Here is a 27,893-nt window from a genome sequence, read left to right as displayed (position 1 = left end):
ACGTTACCCGAGATTGAATGATGATCAATGAATGTTTCACACTTCCATATTGTTTTTGTCATCGAAATCGGTGAAATCAACCATTTCGCAATCCAATCGATTGACTGCCTCCTCTAGTTGGGGAACACATCGCAGTACATCGAGAGGAAGCTTCACATGCCTCTCACAGTGACTGCAATACACTGTAGTCTACATTACACTGTAGAGAACCTACTGTTGATTTTATAAAATTATTTTTGTATATGACAGCTTAAATTAAAATTTGAAATGCAAACGTCAAGTATCATGGTTCAATTGTGTTCTAGACAGAAACATTCATTTTGAATGTGCTCTTGTCATATCAAAGAATTTACTCTTGATTTTATATGCCGGGCCCTTCTGCTTGTGTGGTAATAAAACTTCCCAAATGCACTTGTGGTGGTGTTAGGCTGTATGAGGTGTTCACTTTTGTCATTGGATTATTTCGCTTGTCAGTACTTATCAAAGACATTCCGGTACAAAACTTATCTAAGAACATTGCCAGATACATAAAATATATTTGTGGGAAGTTTCATAAAAATCAGCCTAGCCATGTTGGAGTCCATAGGAAACAAACTCTCACACACACAGATAAAGTTCCTTTTATATAATAGTAGAGATATAATAAATGAACTTAAAAAAGATAAACTTAGGTAAAGCAAATGGATCAAGATAGTAAAAGCTCTACACGATTAAGAGGAGCAATTCATAAATTAAAAACAGGAATAAAAGTTACATAGAATTTTATTTTATCATCAGATCAATAGAGAATATATGTATATATGTATGCTAACACACCGCCCGGAGTTGCCCAGTTGTAAAATATGCTTAGATATAAGATTTTATTTTATGCAGGTTATTGATAGTATATTTATTTATTTATTTATTTATTATTATTATTATTATTATTATTATTATTATAGAGCCTATCCTTTATTGATTACCAGTCTGGGTGCCCGGCGTTGCCCGGGTGTTCAGAGGTGTGTGTTGAGCAAAAAAAAAAATAAAGTGGTAGTAGGCAGGCAGGCTCGAACCTGCACTGCGAAAGATGAAAATAACATGAAAAAAAAAAATTACATCTCTGCTGTGTTGAGCCCATCACCAAACCGGAAGTGGCAAATGTTTAAATTAAGGCTAGTCAATCGAAAAGAGGGGGATGACTTTCGAAAATATTGGTGAAAAAGCAACGCCTCCCTGTTGAAAAGTGCCCTGTTGAGGGTGAAAGAAATGAATGTTTTTAGCCAATTTTTCGATATTTGTCGTCCGAGCTTCCCGTTGCCTCTTTCGAAAGTTTTAGACAGACATACAAACCTACATACATACATTTAAACAGACAGGTGAGATTTATATTATAGATTATATTGTGCCCAATATATAACGGTGATTTCAAAAGTAAAAATAAAAATATAAGTTGGATGCCATTATCTAAAATTCAAACCAAAACGTTGCTCCAACGTTATTCGTAACCATCTGAGCTTAGTCTATATGCATATAAAAACTTTAAAAATGAACTGACTTTAACGTATAAATGTATATAATAGTATTTAAGGCTCCATGAAGAAGTTTTTCTCATGGAGAATATTTTTGGTTATTTTTCAAAGTAAGCTCATACCATTTTTCTAGGTCAAAATTAAATGGGGAATTAAAAAAAAAAAAAAAACTGTCAAAAATACAAAATCTGGCCTAGTTTTTAGAAATATTCTAGCATTTTCAAAGTGTATCAGATCGATAAATTGAAAATTAATATTTTGACTGGTTTCACGAATATAATAAAACCATAGTCCTTTTTTTTTTTTACTAGGAACCTAAAATTGAAAATAAGATACTTTTTTTAAGAGGCTGGAAGATTTACTGATTACTAAATTAAAAAATAACATGTACAAGAATACAAAAAAAGAGCTCTCGGTTGGTTTCAATAAAAAGCAGGGCAATGTTGGCAGCTTGTTTAGCTGCCCCATACCCAGCGCTACAATCTTCAAAGGAAGAAAATTAAAAAAAAAAAAATGGCAAACAAAATAAGTCACCTTCCAAAGAAAAACCGTCAATCAAGCCGTGTATGACAATCTCATCCCAAAGGCAAAGTTATACTGTTGCATGATATGCTTCGATTTTGAAGCCAGTGCAGCATCACTTAAGTTTTCACCGAGTTCCTGGATGTGATGAACATGTTTCTGGTTGTAGTTGTCCTCACCAACCGATTTCACAATCAGTTTATCTCTCTACCCAGTGAAGTGGTGTTGTAAGTGCCACTTAATTGATCCCATTGAACTGCATATTTCAATGTGAACTACCATCAAAATGTTTTTTGATAATGTTGCACCACAACAAAAGCATGAAGTAAAGGGAACAACAATCAACTCTTGTGTTCAATGCAGTAAAACAATCCAACGTCATTATCGTATTACAAATGTGGAATATGTCTAAGTAGTATATGTTGTGGGAATTTCCCAGAGCTTCAATTCTGTGATTGTGTAATTTGGATACATTATTTTGAACATAATTCATGAGTTTTGCAGCATTTTCATAGCATAGTATGAACAGTGCACTTTTTCAGAAATTTGACCGTGATGATAAATTAATGTGTCGACTGAATTTCAATACTAATAAAAAAAAATTTGGCTCATACATATTGTCATAAATACAAATAAAAAATTGGCTCATATATATTTTCATAAATACTAATAAAAAATTGGTTCATATATATTTTCATAAATACTAATAAAAACATTGGTTCATATATATTGTCATAAATACTAATAAAAAAATTGGCTCATATATATTGTCATAAATACTAATAAAAAATTGGTTCATATATATTGTCATAAATACTAATAAAAAAATTGGCTCATATATATTGTCATAAATACTAATAAAAAAAATTGGCTCATATATATTTTCATAAATACTAATAAAAAAAATTGGCTCATATATATTGTCATAATACTAATAAAAAATTGGCTCATATATATTGTCATAAATACAAATAAAAAATTGGCTCATGTATATTTTCATAAATACTAATAAAAAATTGGCTCATATATATTGTCATAAATACTAATAAAAAAATTAGCTCATATATATTTTCATAAATACTAATAAAAAATTGGCTCATATATATTGTCATAAATACTAAAAAAAAAATTGAGATACAAAATTTGTTTCTGAAATTTTTGAGATAGGGATTTTTAATTTGTATCATTTGGACTATCATTCTCATGTTATTATCACTATATTTCCGTCGATATTGAAATGCACATGACAATTTTAATGATTTCCTTTTTTTCTTTTTTAGCTCCGTTTGGAGCCAATCGGAAGTGTACATGTCAGTGTGGAATTACTTAATGGCTCCTTCTCAGAGGGTAAGTTTTTTGTTTTTACATATTTAGTTTTTCTCTGTTAAAAAAAAATTATCTGACTGTTGTCTAAAATGCTACCAAAGGCAATATAAGTTGCTCATCTGTAATTAAACACGTAAAAAAAATTAGTACAAATTTTTGGGGTGCAGCCTGTAGAGTTCTGTATGAACATGAAGAAAAAAGAAAAAAAATGGCTGCTTTTTCTCTTGCGATATTGTCACCTAATATGCAAATTAGATGCTTCCAATTGGATATAAAAGGAAAACATTTTTCATAGACTGGCTGCATTTTGGATTTCGATGTCAGAGTAGCAAGTATTGTCAGCAATGCGTCGTGTTCTAGAGTTGAGTTTTTTTGACAGTAGAGCGTCAAGATTTGGAGTCGCAAGTTTTTGGCAGCAAACAAGGTTCAAAAGAGAGTCACCAACCTGATAGGCCCTGAACTGTCATCTAAGCTTCAACCTCTGTCCCATCAACGAAATGCTGCATCCCTCTGCCTGTTTTACAAGTATTTTAATGGTAGATGCTCTGACGAACTACAAGCACTTGTACACCCTCGACGTGAATACCCCCGACAAACCCGACAAGCAGCTAAATCCCACCCCTTCACAGTAGAGATCCCTAGGTAAGAAGGCCTTCTACTCCAATAGTTTCTTCCTCAGAATTGCTAGACTTTGGAACTCCCTTCCTGATTCTGCTTTCTCAACTGTACTGACATGCAGAAGTTCAAGTGTAATGTGAACAGACATCTTGCTGCTCATCTCCCATCATAATATCCATGCAACTTATGTCCTCGATAGTAGCCCCCTACTTCAAAGTGGCACTGTGCCTTGTTTGGGGTGAAAAAAAAAAAGAAAAAGTGTATCGAATTTAACATTTGATTGTTTTAACCACATGAAATATTTGGTGCTTATTCAGATTGGCACTTTTTAAAAAAAATTTATTTATTGCTAAAGACCCCCCCCCTCATTTTTTAACATTTGATTGTTTTAACTACACTGACAAAATAAAATCCAAAAAACATAAGTTTCTAACAAATGTCTGATAATAAAATATGAATTTAAAATGAACAGGAAGACACAGAAAAGCTTCACGCTTCAAAAGATTGTAGCTTTGAATATGTTTATGTCTTTTAGTTGTTTTCGAATTCGGCATTAATATCCTAAAAGGGGGCTGATATGCAGTATGAACCAATCAACCAACCAACCAGAAGGCTCCTTCTTTAGGGATGCTGGCTTGACTTGCACCCATTTTCTGACTTTGTATCACATTTTCCTGCAGTGGGAAAGGAGTAAATTATACCTAGGTTTTTTTGTTTTTTTTTACATCTCTGCTTATCAAGTCCGAAGGTTACTCGAGTATGATGGTTACTGAATATAAGCTGGTCACTGAGACAACTAGTGATTGTTGATGAGGGAAGGTGGGTAGAATTTGATTATTTAAGGGGACGAGACACCAAAAACTTGTTTTCATTGGATTTCGAGATGACCATGTTGTAGTTTGGTGGAAAGCATACCAGCAGAACCAAGAAATGAGACAATTTTCACTTTTGTTCTAATTCATAGTACAACAAATATGGTGGAGGGGGCTGGATTTTGTACATATTAGTGTCTAACTCTACCCCCATGGGGAGAAAAGTAAATTGCAACAGGCCAAATTGTTATATATATATATATATAATATCTATAATATAAAGCTGAACGTCTGTGTTTGGTCACGAATAGGCTCCTATATGGAATGGGTATGTTTGATCTGGCAGAACGGTGGTTCATTAAAATTGTGGGGGCTGCGTTTGCGCTTGGTCCACAAAGTATGGAAATAAATTTAAAAATGAAAAAAAAAAACGTATACTAGGGTTTTTGATATAGATGTACATAAAAAAACGGGTTTCTCGTAACGATGACTGATTCTACGCATATGTCAGATGACGTCATGACGTTGTGACCTGATTTACTTTAAATAGTTGAAAAACCGAACACATTTTGTCTATGTCGCTTTAGCGCAGTTGATTAGCGCGTTTGTTAATTATCTAAACATTTTGGGTTCGAATCGTGGTGTGAGATGTTTTTTGTTTTTTCGATTTTTTAAATCTAAAAATTGAACCCTGTGTTATTTAAGCCATTTTTCACGTAACGTTCGTTTTCCTGTTTTTTTTTTTTTTACTTTGCTTATTCTTAGCGACACCCCAAAACACCCAGGTATCCACCAATTTTTTAAAAATTTTAATATCGAAACAGGCTTATTTAAGCCATTTTTCACATGTTCGTTTGTCTGTTTTCATCGTTCGTTTGCCTTACGTTAGATTTTTTTTGTTTTTTTTTTATGTTTTGATTACCCCTCCCCCCCGCTTAATTAAAACATTGTTTTCTTTTCTTACTTCGCTTATAACAATGCTTACATCGTCATCGTCGTCGTAACGCTCGACGACTTTCAAACATCTTTCACTAACTCATTCTGGCTGGCCGATTTTATCAAACTTCGCCTCAGGGCTTCGGATTCGATCCTAACCCCCCCCCCGGTTTCTTTTTTATTTAACACCACACACACCTACAAACACACGGGCAACGCCGGGTACCCCTGCTAGTCTATAAATATAAAAGCGAAAATGTATGTATGTATGTTTGTATGTGTGTTCGCTTTTTCTGCATGTCTACAAAAGGCTTTTTTCAGAGAAGTGGTCGGTCACTTCACAACTTTTAAAAACTTTTTATATCACATATAAATCGTAATATCTCGCAGTTAACAACGAAGCTCGCCTGTCTATTTAATTTGCTCGATTTCGGGAAGATAAATATTCAACATTTGTCGCTCGCTGCATGTGGGTTAGTCTTTTTCCTATAACATCTTGGGAAAATAAAAATACTGCAGTCAAACTTGACCTCATTAACTCATTAAAACGGGCACCTGCCAAATCCAAGTAATTAAATAAATTCAAACGTGTTTCCGTTAGCATGTCGTGGTGGGGCAATGGTTAACGTTGCACGTTTTTTTTTTTTTTTCACACTTTAATTTACAACTTGTCCTCAACAGTTCGGGTTCGATCCTCATACTTACTTTTTTTTTTTTTAACCCCCCCCCAGAGTTTCCACACACACCTCCAAACACCCGAGCAACGCCGGGTACCCCTCGCTAGTCTATTATATAAATGGCTGTTTAAATGTATGTATGTATGTATGTATGTATGTATGCCTAAAACTTTCGACAGATTTTCACAAGATCAGTATCCTTTGGAAGCTCGACCCTTCGAACGACAAATATCGAAAAATTAGCCAAAAACATTAATTCCTTCACCTTCAACTGGGCAGTTTTCTACAGGGAGGGTCAATTTTTTTCGCTGACATTTTTTGCAAGTCATTCAAAGCTTACGTAAACGACGCATAAAAGGTGTTATTTCGACCGCCTGTGATATTACAACCACGATAGCTTCATTGATAAGAACGTTTGTTTTTGTTTTTTTCACTTCTTTTTCCTCTGGCGCGTTATGGGTTCGAGCCTGCTTACTACTCCTTTTTTTGCTCAAACCAACACCCTTACACACACCTCCACTTTCTTTTCCGCCTTCGCGTCACGGGTTTAAGCCTGCCTGCCATAGTGGGCTAAATGACCGTTTTTGGGGAAATTCGCTTTTGGTTCATTAAATACAAATATAAATTGACTAGGAACAGTTGTTATCATAGTAAAATTTGACAAGGAATCCATTTTTGAAGTCCATTTCAAGCATAGAACAACAGAAATCAAAATATAGCTATTTCCACGACCCCACGTCTAAGATTGACATGCCGATAATTTTCAGTTTTTTTCTGAAAAATGTACACATAATTACATAATTTTATGATAGCAGCACAACTTGATTGACCACTTGATGACCAGCCAGCACACCCCATTGTGCAGCCGTTTTGCAATCCGATTGGGTGTTCTTTACTCAGTAATTTACTAATACTTTTTTCCCGCCACTACAGAAATTGATAGACATTCCAAATTTGTTTCTGTGTTTGGGATTTGCAAGTGGTGTGCTTGCTATGCTTGTTTTGTGTTTAGTGTGTTTTTTTTTAGGTAAAAAAAAAACTGGTTGGAAAGGTTTTTGGTCAAAACGTTTTTGTTTCGGCATTACCAATTAGCCACTAGAATTAGGAGAATGGGCCGGCCCGGTGGGAGGGGTGATTTGATTATCGTTTATGCACTCTCAGCATTTCTAGTCTTTCAGGCTAAGATTGTCATTATCTTTTATCTTTTGAGTTTCATAAGGTGCTTAAAGATGTAATTCCACTGCACATTTATCTGGATAAGCTCTCAATTAGGATATTTACATTGACATATAAATAGAAAGTTTGGTGGCACTCGGGATGTATTTGAACGGACTGAGGCTAAGGCAAACAGCAATCTGTTCCTCAAAGTTCGAAAGAGGAACTGCAGCAGTTGCTACTTCTAAATTTGGGAGGAATTCGATGGGACTTTGCTGATTCAACTGAGCAGAGTGGCAACACAACTACGGCAATACAGCTATAAAATTGTTGCATTGTTGCACTACTCGTTCCAGTATGTAATCAACTTTGCCTCATCACTACCAACATTGGATGTCAGAGTTTGGCATGAAATTGTCGGTAATTTTGCGGATCATAAGCTCAAAGAAAAAGATCAACATTGAGGCATACAAGCAGTTTTGTATCGATTTGAATATTTTTCTCTTGAGTGAGTTTGCAAAAGAGATTAATAGCAATTTACCTGGTCCTTGGATTAGCATCACACCATAAAGTTTTGGCACATTCCTGGGAGCTGATGATGCTGAACGAGGGCTTTGATTTGGGATCCCTGATGAATCTGGTTTAGAGGAGAATAACAACATTCTCTGTGGTATTCGGACCAAACTCTCAATCAATTATTCGGACCAAACTTTCTAGGAAAAACAGTCAGCAGAGTAACCTTGAGGATACCCTCGACAGATTATGGCTAGAATCTGATCCAATTGTTAACCCTAACCCTAACCCTCGACAGATTATGGCTAGAATCTGATCCAATTGTTAACCCTAACTCTAACCCTCGACAGATTATGGCTAGAATCTGATCCAATTGTTAACCCTAACCCTAACCCTCGACAGATTATGGCTAGAATCTGATCCAATTGTTAATTTCGAGAGAGCAAAAGGAAAAGCCTACTGCAAAGAGTGTCAAGTGAGAGGGCACTCAGCACACTATTGTTCAGAGCGCCATATCAAAGAAGGACCTCTTGTTGTAGAAGAAGCACTTTTTCAGTCTCTACTTGAATAAAAACATGGATTTATAAGACCTTGTTCAGTTTTTTACTTGTACATCAATTTTTGTTTTTTTATCATCCTATCTTAATGTCTGGATGTATTTCAAACGTTCAAACATGGTTCTTTAGTTATGTGAATAGAGGCCAATACTCTGCATAGAGATTTATTGTATTTGTGTTTTAGGCCAATGTTTCAGTTAGGGGACGTCTTAAATTTGCGTAAAACCTTATATACAGTTAATCAGTGTATTGCAAATGTAATCATATCAGGGATTAGATGTTTATCCATAATTTTTTGCAGCTGTAACTTGATTTTTAAAATAAGTTCCGAAGAACATTTTAACATTGACCGAGGCATACTGATACATCAACATCATTAAAAAATGTAGAAAATCAGTTCTAATAAATAACAATAACCATTAAAAAATGTAGAAAATCAGTTCTATTAAATAAAAATAACCATTAAAAAATGTAGAAAATCAGTTCTAATAAATAACAATAACCATTAAAAAATGTAGAAAATCAGTTCTAATAAATAACAATAACCATTAAAAAATGTAGAAAATCAGTTCTAATAAATAAAAATAACCATTAAAAAATGTAGAAAATCAGTTCTATTAAATAACAATAACCATTAAAAAATGTAGAAAATCAGTTCTATTAAATAAAAATAACCATTAAAAAATGTAGAAAATCAGTTCTAATAAATAAAAATAACCATTAAAAAATGTAGAAAATCAGTTCTATTAAATAAAAATAACCATTAAAAAATGTAGAAAATCAGTTCTAATAAATAACAATAACCATTAAAAAATGTAGAAAATCAGTTCTAATAAATAACAATAACCATTAAAAAATGTAGAAAATCAGTTCTAATAAATAAAAATAACCATTAAAAAATGTAGAAAATCAGTTCTAATAAATAACAATAACCATTAAAAAATGTAGAAAATCAGTTCTAATAAATAAAAATAACCATTAAAAAATGTAGAAAATCAGTTCTAATAAATAACAATAACCATTAAAAAATGTAGAAAATCAGTTCTAATAAATAAAAATAACCATTAAAAAATGTAGAAAATCAGTTCTAATAAATAACAATAACCATTAAAAAATGTAGAAAATCAGTTCTAATAAATAACAATAACCATTAAAAAATGTAGAAAATCAGTTCTAATAAATAAAAATAACCATTAAAAAATGTAGAAAATCAGTTCTAATAAATAAAAATAACCATTAAAAAATGTAGAAAGTCAGTTCTAATAAATAAAAATAACCATTAAAAAATGTAGAAAATCAGTTCTAATAAATAAAAATAACCATTAAAAAATGTAGAAAATCAGTTCTAATAAATAAAAATAACCATTAAAAAATGTAGAAAATCAGTTCTAATAAATAACAATAACCATTAAAAAATGTAGAAAATCAGTTCTAATAAATAAAAATAACCATTAAAAAATGTAGAAAATCAGTTCTAATAAATAAAAATAACCATTAAAAAATGTAGAAAATCAGTTCTAATAAATAAAAATAACCATTAAAAAATGTAGAAAATCAGTTCTAATAAATAAAAATAACCATTAAAAAATGTAGAAAATCAGTTCTAATAAATAAAAATAACCATTAAAAAATGTAGAAAATCAGTTCTAATAAATAACAATAACCATTAAAAAATGTAGAAAATCAGTTCTAATAAATAAAAATAACCATTAAAAAATGTAGAAAATCAGTTCTAATAAATAACAATAACCATTAAAAAATGTAGAAAATCAGTTCTAATAAATAAAAATAACCATTAAAAAATGTAGAAAATCAGTTCTAATAAATAAAAATAACCATTAAAAAATGTAGAAAATCAGTTCTAATAAATAACAATAACCATTAAAAAATGTAGAAAATCAGTTCTAATAAATAACAATAACCATTAAAAAATGTAGAAAATCAGTTCTAATAAATAACAATAACCATTAAAAAATGTAGAAAATCAGGTCTAATAAATAAAAATAACCATTAAAAAATGTAGAAAATCAGTTCTAATAAATAAAAATAACCATTAAAAAATGTAGAAAATCAGTTCTAATAAATAAAAATAACCATTAAAAAATGTAGAAAATCAGTTCTAATAAATAAAAATAACCATTAAAAAATGTAGAAAATCAGTTCTAATAAATAAAAATAACCATTAAAAAATGTAGAAAATCAGTTCTAATAAATAACAATAACCATTAAAAAATGTAGAAAATCAGTTCTAATAAATAACAATAACCATTAAAAAATGTAGAAAATCAGTTCTAATAAATAACAATAACCATTAAAAAATGTAGAAAATCAGTTCTAATAAATAACAATAACCATTAAAAAATGTAGAAAATCAGTTCTAATAAATAACAATAACCATTAAAAAATGTAGAAAATCAGTTCTAATAAATAACAATAACCATTAAAAAATGTAGAAAATCAGTTCTAATAAATAACAATAACCATTAAAAAATGTAGAAAATCAGTTCTAATAAATAACAATAACCATTAAAAAATGTAGAAAATCAGTTCTAATAAATAACAATAACCATTAAAAAATGTAGAAAATCAGTTCTAATAAATAACAATAACCATTAAAAAATGTAGAAAATCAGTTCTAATAAATAACAATAACCATTAAAAAATGTAGAAAATCAGTTCTAATAAATAACAATAACCATTAAAAAATGTAGAAAATCAGTTCTAATAAATAACAATAACCATTAAAAAATGTAGAAAATCAGTTCTAATAAATAACAATAACCATTAAAAAATGTAGAAAATCAGTTCTAATAAATAACAATAACCAATGGATAAAAACTAAAATGAAAAATTTGTTCGATTTGGCGATGGGTGCCAGGGATTCTGCAGAGGCATCAGATCTTGTGAGATTATTCATTCTATATACCCTCACAAGCATATTTGATACTACGGATATTAGCCTATATAGAGATGACGGACTAGCTATAATAAAAAACGCCGACAAAGTCAAGGGAGATAACTTTAAGAAAATCATACACAAGGAAATGAAAAAATTAGGCCTAAAAGCAGACGTATCAGCTAACATAAAAATAACAAACTTCCTAGACGTCATGTTAAATTTAGATAAAAACACATATGAACCCTACTTAAAAGATAACACTACTCCAACCCTAAGTCCAGTCACCCACCATCAATTATAAAACAGATTCCTAACTCGATCGTAAGTAGACTCAGTAATAACTCAAGCGATGAAAATGCATTTAACAGGTCAACCAATATCTATGAAACAGCCCTAAAAAATAGTGGATACAAAAATATCGATATCAAATATAAGCAACAAAACACCAATAACTATAATAAAATTAAAAATAGAAGAAAAAGAACTATAATTTGGTATACGGCCCCATACAATCAAATGTTAAAAACAAAACTTGGCAAGAAATTTCTAGATCTTATTGAAAAACACTTTCCCGCAACAAACCCCTTACACAAAATTTTCAATAAAAATACCTTAGTTATCCTACAGCTGTTGCGAAAATTTAGAGATGATAATTAATGCACATAATAACAAAATGAACAATAAAAACAATGTAAATAACAACAAAATAAACAATAAAAAAAGTAAACACCATGACAAAAATAAAACTAACACTAGCAGAAATAATAATGATAACAATAACAATAATAATAATAATAATAAACCAACCCCAGACAAGAACAACCATACTATAAATAAAAATACTAATAACGAACAAGATAAATGCAACTGTAGACACCGCACACTTTGCCCAGTCCAAAATAAATGTCTAACCAAAAGCGTAGTTTACCAGGCCACAATATTTGCGAAAGAAAACCCGAATAACAAGAAATATTACGTAGGTATGACTTCTTTAGATTTCAAAACTTGATATTATGACCACAAAAGTACATTCAACAATAAAAAATACCGTATGAAAACAATACTAGCGAATAAATACTGGGAACTCAAGGAAAGCGGACATTCGCTGGTAGTCGAATGGAAAATAATAAGACAAGCTACCACGTGTAGGGACCTAGACGACCCATGTAGATTATGCCTTCATGAAAAATTTGCTATCCTGTACTTTAAAGAACCCCAACATCTATTAAACTGTAGAAGAGAAATAGCAAACAACTGTGTTCACAAGATAAAATTTACTCTAGGTTAGCGATACAAAATAGTTTTAAAACTAACAAAAACAATAGAAAATAAACAAATAAATAAATTAAATAAACATGAATATACATAAACAATCACACATATATGTATATGTATGTGCATACACATATGTATATTTATATATATATATATAAAAAAACTAACAGTTATATATTTGTATATAAACGAAGATTAAAAAAAAAACAAAAAAAACACTAACCTAGAAACTATATAACCTAGAAAATATCCAGGTTAAATAGAGCACACACAAAGGAGCAGGTCAACCAGAGGTCAAATAGGCCATTGTCCGATAAATGCTCATCGGCTGATAGGAAGGGCGCGGTGGATACTAGAAAGCTGATCGGCTAACTAAAATCTCAATAGAAGATACGACAAACAATCACAGAATTTGCGCATAAGCCTGAAGAATCCTACAGTGGATGAAACGCGGAATATTCAGTGTAGCTTAATCGTCATATACATTTTATAACTTATATATATAGATACTAGCATTTCAGCCTGACGTTGCCCGGGTGTTTGGATGTGTATGTTGAGCAAAAAAAAAAGTGGTAGTAGGAAGGCAGGCTCGAACCCATACCGCGAAGGAGGAAAAAAAACGAGAAAAAAACGTGATGTCTTTGCTGTTACAACCACCGCCAAACAGGAAGTGATGTAGATTTAAATTAAGGCTAAACAATCAAAAAGAGGGGATGACTTTCAAAAATATCGTCGAAAAAAAGCAAACCCTCCCCACCTGTAGAAAAGTGCCCAGTTGAGGGTGAAAAAATTAATGTTTTTAGACAACTTTTCGATATTTGTCATCTGAAGGGTCAAGCTTCCAAACGATACTGATCTTGTGAAAATCCGTCGCCTCCGTCAAATATTTTAGGCAGACATGCAAACATATATACATACATTTATATATTAGTAGCTCAAATTTTCGACCCAAACCAATTAAACAGCTTGCCCTATCTCTGAATACCCTTTATGTAAAATTTAAAATGTTTAGACCAGAAATTGTCTGAGTAATTTGGTAGAGACCGCAGAGGTAAATTTTTTTTAACTTTGATCCTTATTATTATTCCTTAATATTTATTGTTTTGGGCTCAAATCAAGTTATTAAGTTAGATCCATGTCCAAGGAAACTATATCTAAAATTTCAATTGTTTATATCCAAAATTGTCGGAGGAGTTTGGAGAGTTCTCAAAGATCAAATTGTTGAACTTTGTCTCCTTATCAGCCAAATTTCTGTCTGAAAACCGATCACAAAGATTTTCCCAAATCTCAGTACCCTGAATATCAAATTTCAAGTCTGTAGACTAAAAATTGACAGGGTTATTGCTTAGGAAAATGTACACACACAGACACGTTCACTTTTATAGATAGATAGATTAAAGAAAAATATATATGTATACATAAATATATATTGAAACAATTTTGTGTTTACTGTAAACTTTTTACGCAAATATTATGCAAGTATAAATCATGTAGAATATCTGCATGAATATAATTACACGTAAAAGTTAACTAAAGATGATCATCCTATAAGAAAACCGAAAGAAAAAAAAACTAATAGGAAATTAATTAAAATGAATATTTCAAAGAATATGCAAATTAGATCTTTTGCTAGTGAATGTGATTTCACAACCCATAAGAAAATTGTATTTTCTTTTTAAATAAGTAGAAAAGAGGCTTGCCTTTTTCTGTTGTTCTTGGCCTTCGGGCCGGGATCAAAGTGTTGTATCTGTTCCGGCAGATGCTGCACTTAAGATAATTTGTACCAGTCAATGGAGGGGAAACCCTCTATACTGGGACAATTATTATTTTTGGTAACCAGAGTGCCCCCTTTTTGCCTACTTTAAGGGGAGCTGGTTTTTACCTCACATTAAAAACGGCCTTGTGCCTAATTTGCTCAGTGGGGGAGCAAATAAACACCATCTGTTCCGGCAGATACTGCAAGCAAAGACCATATGTGGGGGAAACCTCACATATAAGACCTTGGTCAATGTAGGGGAAGCCCTTTATACCAATTGTCACTGTCCAGCTCCCATTTCCCACCCATCAGGAGCTGGTCCCCTTTTCCCCTCCCCCCTCCCTGTTCCTCACTTTAAAAAACGGCCTTGTGCCTAATTTGCTCAGTGGGGAAGCAAATAAATACTCCCACATATAAGACCTTGGTCAATGTAGGGGAAACCCTTCATACCAATTGTCACTATCCAGCTCCCCTACTCCCCGGGGATTTGGTCCCCATTTCCCCTTCACTCCTCACATTAAAAATCGGCCTTATGCCTAATTTGTTCGGTGGGGGAGCAAATTAATACCCTGTTGTTCTCGGCCTTCGGGCCAGGATCAAAGTGTAGTATCTGTTCTGCAGATGCTGCACTTAAGATAATTTGTACCAGTCAATGGAGAGGAAACCCTCTATACTGGTACAATTATTATTTTTGGTAACCAGAGTGCTCCCCCTTTTTGCCTACTTTTAGGGGAGCTGGTTTTTACCCCACATTAAAAACGACCTTGTGCCTGATTTGCTTTTGTGGGGAAGCAAATAAATACAATAAATAGAAAATAGGGTTTTTAGCATGAATATCAATACACACAAAAGAAAAACGAATTTACAGCAGTGTGTGTGTATATATATATATATATATATATATATATACTAGCAGGGTGCCCGGTGTTGCCTGGGTGTTTGGAGGTGTGTGTTAAGCAAAAAAAAAGAAAAAAAATAAATTTAAAAAGTGGTAGTAGGAAGGCAGGCTCAAACGCATGCTGCGAAGAAGGAGGAAAAGAACAGGAAAAAAACCTGACGTCTTTGCTGTTACGATCACCACCAAACCGGAAGTGACATAGGTTTAAATTAAGGCTAGACAATCAAAAAGAGGGGATGACTTTTGAAAATATCGGCAAAAAAAGCGACGCCCTCCTTGTAGAAACGTGCCCAGTTGAGGGTGAAGAAATTAATGTTTTTAGCCAATTTTTCGGTATTTGTCGTCTGAAGGGTCGAGCTTCAAAACGATACTGATCTTGGTAAAAGCCGTCGCCTCTATCGAAAGTTTTAGGCAGACATGCAAACATACATACATAGATTTATATATTTGTAGCTCAAATTTTCGACTCAAACTGATTAAAAAGCTTGCTCTATCTCTGAATACCCTTTATGTTAAATTTAAAATGTTTTAGACCAGAAATTGTCTGAGTAATTTGGTAGAAACTGCAGAGGTCAAATTTTTTTAAACTTTGACTCCTATTATGACCCCTTAACATTTATTGTTTTGGGCTCAAATCAAGTTATTAAATTAAATCAATGTCCAAGGAAACTATATCTAAAATTTCAATTGTTTATACCCAAAATTGATGGAGGAGTTTGGTAGAGTTCTCAAAGGTCAAATCGTTGAACTTTGATCCCTTAATAGCCAAATTTCTGGCCAAAAACCGATTACAAAGATTTTCCCAAATCTCACTACCCTGTATATCAAGTTTAGAGTCTGTAAACTGAAAGGTGACAGTTATTGTGTAGGGAAATGTACACAGACAGACAGACACTTTCACTTTGTACATAGATTTCACTTGCCACTGGTATTTAACAAAAGAAGTGTGGTTGGAGGTCGCGCACCTCCTGCCACAAAAAATTTCACGTAGATATCCATAGTCTGTCAAAGACGGAAGGAGCTTTTTTTTTTTTATTTGCTGATAATACCACGCTTTATATGTGCACATATCCAAGGCCTTAAAAAATGACCTTCAATCTGAAATGAAAAGGGGCCGTAAATGGACGGTGGATCGATTATTAAGATTAGAAAAAATAAAAAAATGTGAGTGACAGCTGGAATAATAATGAAACGCTACAAAGGAATGTTAAGTTGGAAAACAAAGGTAAACAAAGTTTTGAAAGAATTTTAGTTTATGTAAACGAAACGAGATTTGGTCTTGCATCAGCGTTGGGGTTTTGGAACCCGTGGTGATGACGTGATGAGACGTAGATTTGAGTAAATTTTAATCAGTTATTAGCTGAATGATGGTGAAAACGGACGACTCAAGAGGAAGTTAGTCTTTTCTCATGGTTCGGCGAACAGCATCTCCCAAGGCAGTCAGGATGTGAAAACGTAATCTCTGAAGATGCTGGCCGGAATCGAGAGAATAAATGTTTTGTATACAAACCACCTATGTGTTGTGTTTGTCTACAAATGTTGAAACAAACTATTTTGTCAACAACTGTTTCGATATGCTTTTTTTTTTTTTTTTTACATAGGCATCACCACTTATCAAGGCCATGGGGCCACTCGAGGATAAGGGTTAAAGAGTGTACAGTAGAAATTGGACAATATAGTAATCGTTAGTAATGGAAATTTGGTAAGTTTGTTAACTTATATGGAACGGCTCATCAAAAACTTGTTTACGTTAGACTTGAAGACAACCATATTGTAATCCGCTGGAAAGCAGGAAAACGGAAAACAATTCCATAGGCGTGCAGTTCTAATAAAAAAGATTTACTCATGGAATCTACGTTTAGGTAGAGATAAAGAGTGGGAGAAATTATTGATTGTGATTTCTGCTGGACCGGTGTTTCTTGTGAAAGTTTAGTGATGGGGAACCATAGATTGGAGCTCAGTCAAGCACTTGCCATGAAAATAACGATAAAGCAGAGACAAACTCGCAACATCTCTTCTGTGAGAAAGAGGTTGCAGGGTTTGTGAACAATCTAAGCAATGGAGAAATCATGACAGAAACTCCCCTCAACATCGGTCTTGTTTGAGTGAGTTAACCATTCCACATAGTGAACATTAAAGTCTCCACAGACATGAATATTAGCTGAAGGATAAGCAGATAGGACGTTGTCAATTTTCTCAGTTTTTAAAGGCAATCGTTTCATTCATGTTAGAACTGTTGCATAGATGTAAAATACACATGCTAGACAAATCAGCTAGATGATATGTGATATGTATATATATTAGCTTGGGTGCCTGGCGTTGCCCGGGAGTTTAGAAGTGTGTGCTGAGCAAACCAAAAAAAAATGGTAGCAGGCAGGCTCGAACCAGTACTGCGTAGGAGGAAAAGAATGTGAAAAAGAAAACATGACATCTTTGCTGTTGCACCAATCGCCAAACCGAAAGTCACGTAGGTTTAAATTAAGGCTAGTCAATCGAAAAGATGGAATGACTTTCGAAAATATTGATGAAAAAAGCGACCCCTTCCTGTAGAAAAGTGCCCAGTTGAGGGTGAAGGAATTAATGTTTTTAGCACATTTCTCGATATTTGTTGTCCGAAGGGTCAAGCTTCAAAATGATAACAATCTTGTGAAAATCTGTTGCCTCTGTCGAACGTTGCAGACATACATACATACATAGATGATGATTGCAACGTCTTGTCAGAGGAGTGCCATTCTCTCAGACACTTAAAGTCCATGAGCCCATATGCTTGAGGGAGTATCTATACAAAGATAATGCTACAGCGTCTTAGCTTTGTACGACAGCTAAATCTCTCTCTAAGTTCAAAACGTTGAGATCCAGCAACAAGCAAGAGCAAGATAGCCAGCAACAAATTAAACTGCAGACCAACTTAATGCGGGTACTGGTCTCCCTGCTTTATGGTTTTTTAAATCAGAGATTTGCTTCTCCTAGAAAAGTTGCCTTCATCACGCACGACTTATGGGAGCCCTCTCCACCCCAACACATATATACATACACATAAATATACACGCTGCTAGTTGGCCGTTGTCCTCGAAAAAGGGTTCATTCGCCCTTTGAAAGGTCTTGTTTTTAATCCTTCAGGGAGACTAGCTGTCCTCCTCACCAAACAAGTCTAGTGGGGCGACCAGTTTAGTCGCTGGTGACCCGACCATGAGGCAGGTAGTACTGGGTTACATGGTACCAGTAGCATATATATGCACGCATTTATACATACATGAACATACAGATAATATATAATCCCTCCCCCCCCCATGTTATTCAACACCTTGTCGTTTCTTTTCTTTTCGTTTTTTTTTTTACATAGGAGTCCCCACTTGTCAAGGCCTGGAAGTCACTCAAGGATAAGGGTTAATGAGTGTACGGTGGTCAAGGGGATCATGTCATAGTCATCTTTAGTGGAAATTTGGTAAATTGGATTACTTAAGGGGATGACTCATAAAGAATTTGTTTACATTGGACTTGAAGACGACCATATTGTAGTCAGTTGGAAAGCAGGTAAATAGAACAGAGTTCCACAGGTGTGCAGTTCTTAGAAAGAAGCTTTGTTCATGGAATCTATGTTTAGGTTTAGGCACAGATAAAGAGTGGGGGAAATTATTGATAGTGTTTTCATCTAGACAAGTGTTGTTTGTGAAAGTCAGGCCAGGAGGGAACCATAGATTGGAGCTCAGCCGAGCACACCATGAAAATAATGATAAAACAGAGACAGGCTCGCAACTTCCATTTTTACCAAAGTTGTTATTATTGACCTATAGATTTTAGTTTTACTGCCTAGTGGGACCTGTGGAAATTCCGCAGGTGATTCATTCATATGTAATATATTGATGTTGGCATTCTATGGATTTTTGTGAGCCAGAGATAGGTTGGTTTAGAAGTCGCTTTTAAAAAGCTGTCTGACACATGTCTGCATGTTATGGGGAAGTAATTTGGCCAAGGAACAAGGGAGTTTCTCGGGGGGAGGGGTTCCCTTCTTCGATGTAGTACCATGTTCCTTGGGGATATCCGGTGATGTCACTGGAGAGCCAGGGGAGAGTTGGCCCTCATTATGTGGCTGTGTAGGTCTTGGGGTTGTCGCATGCTGTGGGATAAGCCAACCGAAATTGGCTTGCCTTGCGGAGCTAGCGTGGGTTTATGTCGGGAAGCAGGACTAGCTGGGTTTGGGTAGGGCAGTGAGAGAGGGCCAGGAGACGAGGTGATTGGGCTCCTCTCCACTACTGGCATCTATTGACGAAGGAACTGCCTGTTTCTGAGTGTGACACATCCGGAACCGTCAACTCGGATCACATATTTATTGATTTGACGAACTTCAATCACAACCACAGTTTTGTTGCATTTGTTTGGGTACAGCCCACTTGATTTTGAATTTGGATAGTGTCCCAATTTTGAGGGAGGGGAGCATGCATGCGTCTGTTGCACAGGGCCTCTTCCCTGGCTCGTAGAGTCTCCTGTCACATAGGATGGAGTTTGTATTTGTCGGGATGCAACTGGATTAAATCTCTGATAGGGTGACCAAAGAGGTACATAGCAGGAGAGAAGGTCGTCTGATGTGATAGTTGATGGACTAAATAAAAACTGAATGAATTTGGATACGTTGACTTTTATTTCTTGAGGAAAACAGAAATAATCGTCAGGGGTTTCTCAGCTGATGATCCGCAGAAATTTTTTTTTTTTACGAAAAATCGATTTTTTAAAAAATTCTGTAGAAAAAAACCTGACCTGATTGAGCAAAACCAAGCACATTTTCGGACTCAGAGCATCAAAATTAGTCTAATTCAGCTGGAAAACCCAGGACGATTTTCAAAACATATTTTTTTGTTACCCAGTATTATTGATCTATAGATTGACGAGGAACTGCCTGTCACAAAGGATGGAGTTTGTATTTGCCGGGGTGCATCAGGATAAAATCTCTGATAGAGTGACCAAAGAGGCACATAGCAGGAGAGAAGATGGTCTGATGTGATATTGAAACAAAGGAAGGTGGCGATGTCCAATGATCCCGATGCATTTGTGTCATTCACTTTCTTTAGACTCAATGAGAGAGACAGTCTCCTCAAGTGATTGCTCTGCTAGCTGGGGTATGTCCAGTCGGATATCATCATCCTAGATACCTCAGATGAGAGAATCATGGAATATGTTGTCACTGTAGCTGATTTCACTTCCACAAGTTGTACAGCCCACTAGGTACCGACACACCTCAGTCTGCCCTTCGAGTCTTGCAGCGAAGGCATGAACCGGTTTGTCCTTGTCTTGCTTCATGTTTTGTAGCTGAACTCTTGCTACCGTGACACTTTCCTGTCATACAGCGAGAGTCCTTATCTTTTGCAGGACGGTTGCCTCATCAGAGTGTGCGAGGAACCTGAATGCCCTTGTGAGATCTTTTCTCAAGGGGTCATTGTAGCGCGCGAGGAGTTAGAATACTATGTCTGCATCCTGTAAATGACAGGCGGATTTATAGTCACTCCATCTCTGCTCAAAGTAGGCAAAGTCCTCACTTGAAACTGCAGCTAATACCATGGGTCGCTTGACTTTTTCTGCCTTGGCTGGTGCTCCAGTAGCCACAGTGTGTGCAGGCAAAGGATGTGTCGTGTTGGTATGGATGTCAATCAGGCGGCTGAGGATTTCCAATGCTAGGTTACCGTCAAAGGTAGCTTCACGACCTGGAGCTGTGCAGCTGGTGTGTGCCATCTCTTGGTCATAAATAAGTACAGATTGCTTTTTGGCACATCGCAACGACCAAGGGTTTATTGGATACCTGAATAATAGAAGAAATACAAGCGCGTGTTATTCACGTGTAGTGAAGATACGTATAGCAACATCGCATGCATTACAACAAAAGATACGCATAGCAACATCGCATGCATTACAACAAAAAGAATAATGATCCTCTGATGAAAGAAAAATCAATTTTATTAAACACTTTGTCAACTGAGTAGTTGATGAGCAGAAATCAGAAACTCATAGTATTAAAGCTAGCATCCCTCAGGATTCCATCCTGTGCCCAACTCTCTTCCTGATCTTCATCAATGATCTCCCAAATCACATCATCAGGGCTTCCTGATCTTCATCAATGATCTCCCAAATCACATCATCAGGGCTTCCTGATCTTCATCAATGATCTCCCAAATCACATCATCAAGGCTTCCTGATCTTCATCAATGATCTCCCAAATCACATCATCAGGGCTTCCTGATCTTCATCAATGATCTCCCAAATCACATCATCAGGGCTTCCTGATCTTCATCAATGATCTCCCAAATCACATTCTTAAATCATTCGTAAACATTTATGTAGATGACACCACAATCTATGGCAACACTTCAAAGGCCGGCAATGACCAAGATCCTTCTGATTCAAAGGAAAATTGCGAGCGCAAAAAAAAAAAAAGAGTAGTAAGCAGACTCAAACCCGTGGAGGAGGAAAAGAAAGTGAAAAAAAAACGTGACGTTTTTGACAAATCTTTCAATATTTATTGTCCGAAGGGGCAAGCTTCAAAATGATACCAATCTTGTGAAAATCCGTCACCTCTGTCAAAAGTTTTAGACATACATACAAAGTTTTTTTTATTGTATCGAAAATTTCTCATCCTCATCATTCCTGCATAAATTTGACCCCTACCGACCCTTTCATGTACAGTGGGATCCAACAAAAGTACCCTATTTTCTTTTTGATCTCAAATTTTTCCCAAAGATTTTTTTAACTTTGTCCGCATGAGTGGAATTTAACACATTGCGTGTACCATCACCCGATTATCGTTCTCCCCCTTCCGACGGAACACCATATAGTCACTTCCTGTAGGCTAAGAAGACGATGGGTATGTTAATCGGGCTAATCTTGAATCCATGAGTGCATATTCTGCTTGTTGTGGGTTTTGTCACGAAAGAATATCAAATCCCTTTGCGGCCCGAGCGACAAGATCAAAGTGTAGCATCTGTTCCGGCAGATACTGCAAGCAAAGACCATATGTGGGGGCGACCCCACATATAAGACCTTGGTCAATGTAGGGGCAACCCTTCATACCAATTGTCACTATCCAGCTCCCCTACTCCCCGGGGAGTTGGTCCCCATTTCCCCTTCACTCCTCACTTTAAAAATCGGCCTTGTGCCTAATTTGCTCAGTGGGGGAGCAAATAAATACCTCAAAGTGTAGTATCTGTTGGAACAGAAACTGCAAGCAAAGACCATATGTGGGGGTAACCCCACATATCAGACCTTGGTCAATGTAGGAATCACCCTACAGACCAACAGTTACTATCCAGCTCCCATTTCCCACCTCTCGGGAGCTGGTCCCCTTCCCCCCCCCTCTCTCTCTCCACATTAAAAAACGGCCTTGCACCTAATTTGCTCGGTGGGGGAGCAAATAAATATGACTGATATCTTCACAAAATGTTTCACCTTTTACTCTACTGTGATCGGTTTAAGCGATCGTCTGAGCTCCAATCTATAGTTTCCCCTTACTTGACTTTCACGAAAAACACTCATCTAGCTGAAACCACTATCAATAATTTCCCCCACTCTTTATCTGTGGCTAAACCTAAATGTAAATTCCATGAACAAAGCTTCTTCCTCAGAACTGCACACCTGTGGAACTCTGTTCCGGTTGCCTGCTTTCCAACTGACTACAATATGGTTGTCTTCAAGTCCAACGTAAACAAATTCTTGATGAGTCATCCCCTTAAGTAATCTAATTTATCAAATTTCCACGACTAACGATGACCGACATGTTCCCCTTGACTACACTCATTAACCCTTATCCTCGAGTGGTCCTCGGGCCTTGATAAGTGGTGACTCCTTTGTTAAAAAAAAAAAAAAGAAGGATTTTCAAACTGATGTTCATGTGAGAAATGGTGTTGAGTTTCTGGGTGATTCCTCAAAGCGTTTTTGTAAAATTTGAATACTGTCAGAAATCATGGCTGAACAATGTTTACCACTGTCGTGCTTGTCGGCATCTGCCACACTTCCTGTCTCTCGAGATTTGCCCAACAAACGTTGAGTTGTTCTTCTGCATTGCCGTGGTGTCAGAAGAACTGATTTTGTGGTGAAGTACGCCTCGATGGGTTTTATCCGCTGCTGCGTAGTATAGCGTCCAGTTGAATCCATATTAGCGTCAAACGAATATCCAAGACGTTGCTGCCTACACCACCTGAAAAATATGGGAAAAAAATTGTGAAACAAATTTGGGATTAAAAATAAAAAAAAAATTAAAAAAAAATTTTTTAAATTTAAAAAAAATAAATAAAAAAATTTAAAAAAAAAAAAAAAAATTAATAAAAAATTAAAAAAAAATAAAAAAATTTTTAAAAATTAAAAAAAAAAAAAAAAAAAACAATACAAAGGGAGGTAAGCTGTACATCGTTGTTGTAATGGCATTCATTCTACTTTTTTTCCTGGCCTGCAACAAATCTTGAATCATAGTGGCTGATGCTGATGGTTCAAACACCTAGGCATAATGTTCACAAGCAACATAAATTGGAACAAATGCATTGAGGACATTGCCAAGGCTGCTGCAAAGAAAGTGGACTCCCTCTTACCATGCTAGAAAATTACTTACACCAGAAAGTATCCTATATCTTTAGAAGGTCACGATTCACCCATACATGGAATATTCTTGTCACAACTCTATTTGGGTTGGTGCAGCTATCACTTGTCTCCGTGTTAAGCAAAGTCCAAAAACAGTGATATTAGATTTGAGACTCTTTTTTTTTTGCTTAGCATGCATGCTTCACTTGTTCTGCTTATCAGCTTATTTCCTCTTTTGTTTTCACTTCCTAAGATTTGGGAGTGAGGGAGGAAGTGACATCAACAGTATCATATAGATGAATATAGAATGAACAAACGAATAGGAAGGGAGCCACAGAAAATTGAAAATATTTTTGGAAAAATAAAAATAATTTTTTTTTAAATTTGTTTTTTTGTTTGTTTTTTTTTAGTACTTTTGACATATACCTATATGCTGTGATAGCTGTTGATTTAGAATTACATTTAATTTAAAAAAAAAAAATACAGCCAAATCGTCATGATGTACGTACCCGTCACAGAACGAAGATGTTATATTCTAAAAATCACGTAAATAGACTAAGTAGTGTTTTCTTGTTTTTTTGTTTTTTTTTAACTAAAGAAATAATAAGGGAGTCCGTCCACCTATGGTTTTTTTTTTTTTTTTTTTTTTTTTTTTTGTAAATAAAACAGTTACCTTATTAAACAGGGACTCATAAAATAAAACAAGTACCTAATTGAATGGGGAATCATACGAAGACCCACATATTCAAGAAAAGTAATGTCCTAGATTATCTGCCCTCTCAATGGATAATGACTAACCATCATCTTCAGTGGATATTTCAGGTAGCCAGCTTCTGAGTAGTCGAATGGTGACCACTGATAAAGGCCAGAATTAAAAAATTTCTGTCAGGGGTGAAAATATTCCTGGAGATGGAAGGAGGAGGCAGTCATAGCGAATCCTTCAGTTGACGTTTGAGAAGGCAGTCGGTTTTTCTAAGAGCTGGCAAGTAGTTGGGCCAGTGTGTTTCTCTGGACAATCTTTGGGGCTCTTTTTTTTTCTTTTTTTTTTTAACATTGGAGACACCACTTATCAAGGCTCAGAGGCCACTCGAGGAAAAGGGTTAAAGAGTCTACAGTAGTCAATAGGACAATAACATAGTGGAAATTTAGTAAAATTTGTTAACTTAAGGGGAACGGCTCAAGAACTTGTTTACGCATGACTTGAACTTGAAGATGACCATATTGTGGACAGCTGGAAAGCAGGTAAACAGAAGAGAGTTCCACAGGTATGCAGTTCTAAGAAAGAAACTTTGTTTATGGAATCTACGTTTAGGTTTAGGCACACAGATAAACAATGGGGGGGGATTATTGATAGTGTTTTCAGCTAGATGAGTGTTTCTTGTGAAAATTTGGCGAGAGGGGACCATAGATTGAAGCTCAGACGAGCACTTGCCATGAAAATAACGATAAAGCAGAGACAGGCTCGCATCGTCTCTTCTGTGAGAAAGACGTTGCAGGGAAGTGAAAAGGGCATCCCCTACTAGTCTATGAAGTCTATTTTGAACCCTGTGAAGGTAGGATAAGGTCTTTCTAGCAGCTCCTGCCCAGATGTGGCAACAATAATCTATCCTTGGACGTACCTGGTTCTTACATAGGTAGAGAATTGCATCAGCAGTGAGATATCTACTAGATCTTAGCTAAAGATATGCGCACATTGGAAATATTAGAATATTACATTTTAATATTTTCTATGAATTGTTTGATTAAAATCATGTGAAATATTTTTTTAGCAATCATACTTTGTATGTGTGAATTGAATAAACAATGCTTATAATTCAATGATAATATCAAGTTTGAGAAATTTATTGGTGGACCTGTAAATTCACCCTTGTCCATTTTCTGTCCGCACTTTTCTAATAACTACGCCTTGGAATTTTTTGAAATTTTGCACAAACATTAAACATGATATGAGTAAAAAAAAGTAGCAGAATGGAAACTCCAGTTGCCCCTTCCGCCCTCGGAATGCCTTTTGGGTTAAAATAGCTAAAATTGACACTTTTGTGCTTATTAAAAAAAAATTGATGCCTTGGATTTTTATAAAATTTTCTGAAAGTTGTAACTAACTGATTTCTATATAATTTTGTTTGTCTATACTTCACGATAACTCTTGGATGTGCCCCAGGGGCTCTTTTAGGGCTAATAAAAACACTCCATTTTTGGGGACTATTTTACCATATTTGTCCAAAATTTTCTGTGTATGTCTATTTAGCAGTTTTGCATGGTGCTGAACTCAAATTTAAATATGTTAAGGCCTAAAACTGCACTGTTTGTTCATTTTCACCAGGATTTGACGTCCACTGGGGACTTTTGGGGCTAAATGGGGAGGGGGGGGATGCAAAGGCTGAACTTAGTCATTTTTTTTATGCCTCGTTCACTGTGCACTCACAGGGGACCATGCATGCTTCACTTGTTTTTCTTCGAGTTATATTGATTTTATTAACACGGAATTTAGAGGCTTGTTTTTCATTATACTTAAATAAGTTTTTTTTTTAATGTTTCTTCATTCTAAGAATAAAATTCGAAAGTTGAAAAAATGAATTTTCATTAGAAACCAATGATATCTACTTACTTTTTATGCCAATTTCAACTAAAGGCAATGTTAGCTACTTAATTGTCATGTTGCAATTAATTAATTATTACTGCATCATTACGTAAAACAAGTATTTTCATTATTTAACAAAAGAACAAGTCTGCCATATATGTTTGAGACACGTGACCTAAACACAAGTGAAGTAACTCATAGTTTGAAACGTTAATAACGCTTATAACGCTTATTATTTAAACAGCAACTTGCAAATTTCTCCAAAAATTATTTTCATTAGTAATTAATTTTTTTACTTTTATTGTTTTTTTGGAATTATTTGATATGTTGCTAATTTCGACATGACAAATCAGTAGATAACATTGGTTTTAATTGAAATTCAATATTTCGATCTTTGTTTTAATAATGAAGAAGCACCATTTAAAAAAAAAAAAATTTTTAATTTGTATTTTTTAAATTTTATTTTAGTACTTTTGACATATAACTATATGCAATTATAGATGTTGATTTAGAATTGCATTTAATTAAAGAAAAAAAAAATAGTCAAATCGTCATGATGTACATACCCGTCAGTTGTCATATTCCAAAAATCACGTAAATTACCAAGTAGTGTTTTAAACATATTTTATAAGGAAGCGGTTCTGGCGCTATCAACTGCCATAGTTTCTTTTTTTTTTTTTTTTTTTTTTTTTTTTAAGAATTTCAAGGCAATTCAATTCGACTACCGAGATTTTGATTGTATTCAAAATAAGTACAAAATTATAAATTGCTAACAATTTTCTTTAAAAAAAACCCAAACTATTTGATCCATTTATGTGATTTTTGGAATATGATATCTTCGTTCGTTGACTAGTCTGCTTCTTTTTTTTTTTTTTTTTTTTTTTTTTTAAATCGAGTGTAATTTTAAAAAAAGCACCCAATTATTATATTCTGCCATGGGGGGAAAACAAAAAATAATGTTTAAAAAATTGGTTAATAAGAACACGCACGACCTTCGTAATATATGCCATATTACAAAGAGCCGTGGTAAGACCGTGCGTATCAACCTTTTATAAATAATAGACCGCCCACCGTTTTCCAGTTTGTTTTGAACCGAAAACAAGCAGGCCAATCTCTTAAGTGGATGTGAGGTCTACAGATACACCACTTTGATTCTAGTCCGAAGGCTGGATAGCGGCGTGAATACAGAGAGAGGAAGAGATTAAGGCGAAAAGCTAGTAAGAAAACACACGAATAAATAGAGAGTACTGTATGGGGAAGAGGGAAGGAAGGAAGGAATAAGGCAAACAGAAAGATCATTTAAA

The 27,893-nt window shown here is 34.8% G+C and overlaps 1 protein-coding gene across 2 annotated transcripts in view; it reads left to right on the top strand.

The window, feature by feature from the left end:
- Positions 1 to 27,893, top strand: part of LOC145269851 (calcium-independent protein kinase C-like) — a 323,130-nt gene that overhangs the window by 137,490 nt on the left and 157,747 nt on the right. For both annotated transcript variants that reach the window (XM_080125580.1, XM_080125579.1), the window contains exon 2: positions 3,311 to 3,377. In XM_080125580.1, the coding sequence (XP_079981706.1) occupies positions 3,311 to 3,377 (67 nt within the window). The remainder of the gene's footprint in view (positions 1 to 3,310; positions 3,378 to 27,893) is intronic.

Source organism: Euprymna scolopes, chromosome 45, assembly GCF_053919585.1.
Source record: "Euprymna scolopes isolate OS-2025 chromosome 45, ASM5391958v1, whole genome shotgun sequence".
Classification (NCBI taxonomy): domain Eukaryota; kingdom Metazoa; phylum Mollusca; class Cephalopoda; order Sepiida; family Sepiolidae; genus Euprymna; species Euprymna scolopes.
The sequence above is the reverse complement of the archived record's forward strand: the minus strand, read 5'-3'. Positions and strand labels throughout refer to the sequence as shown.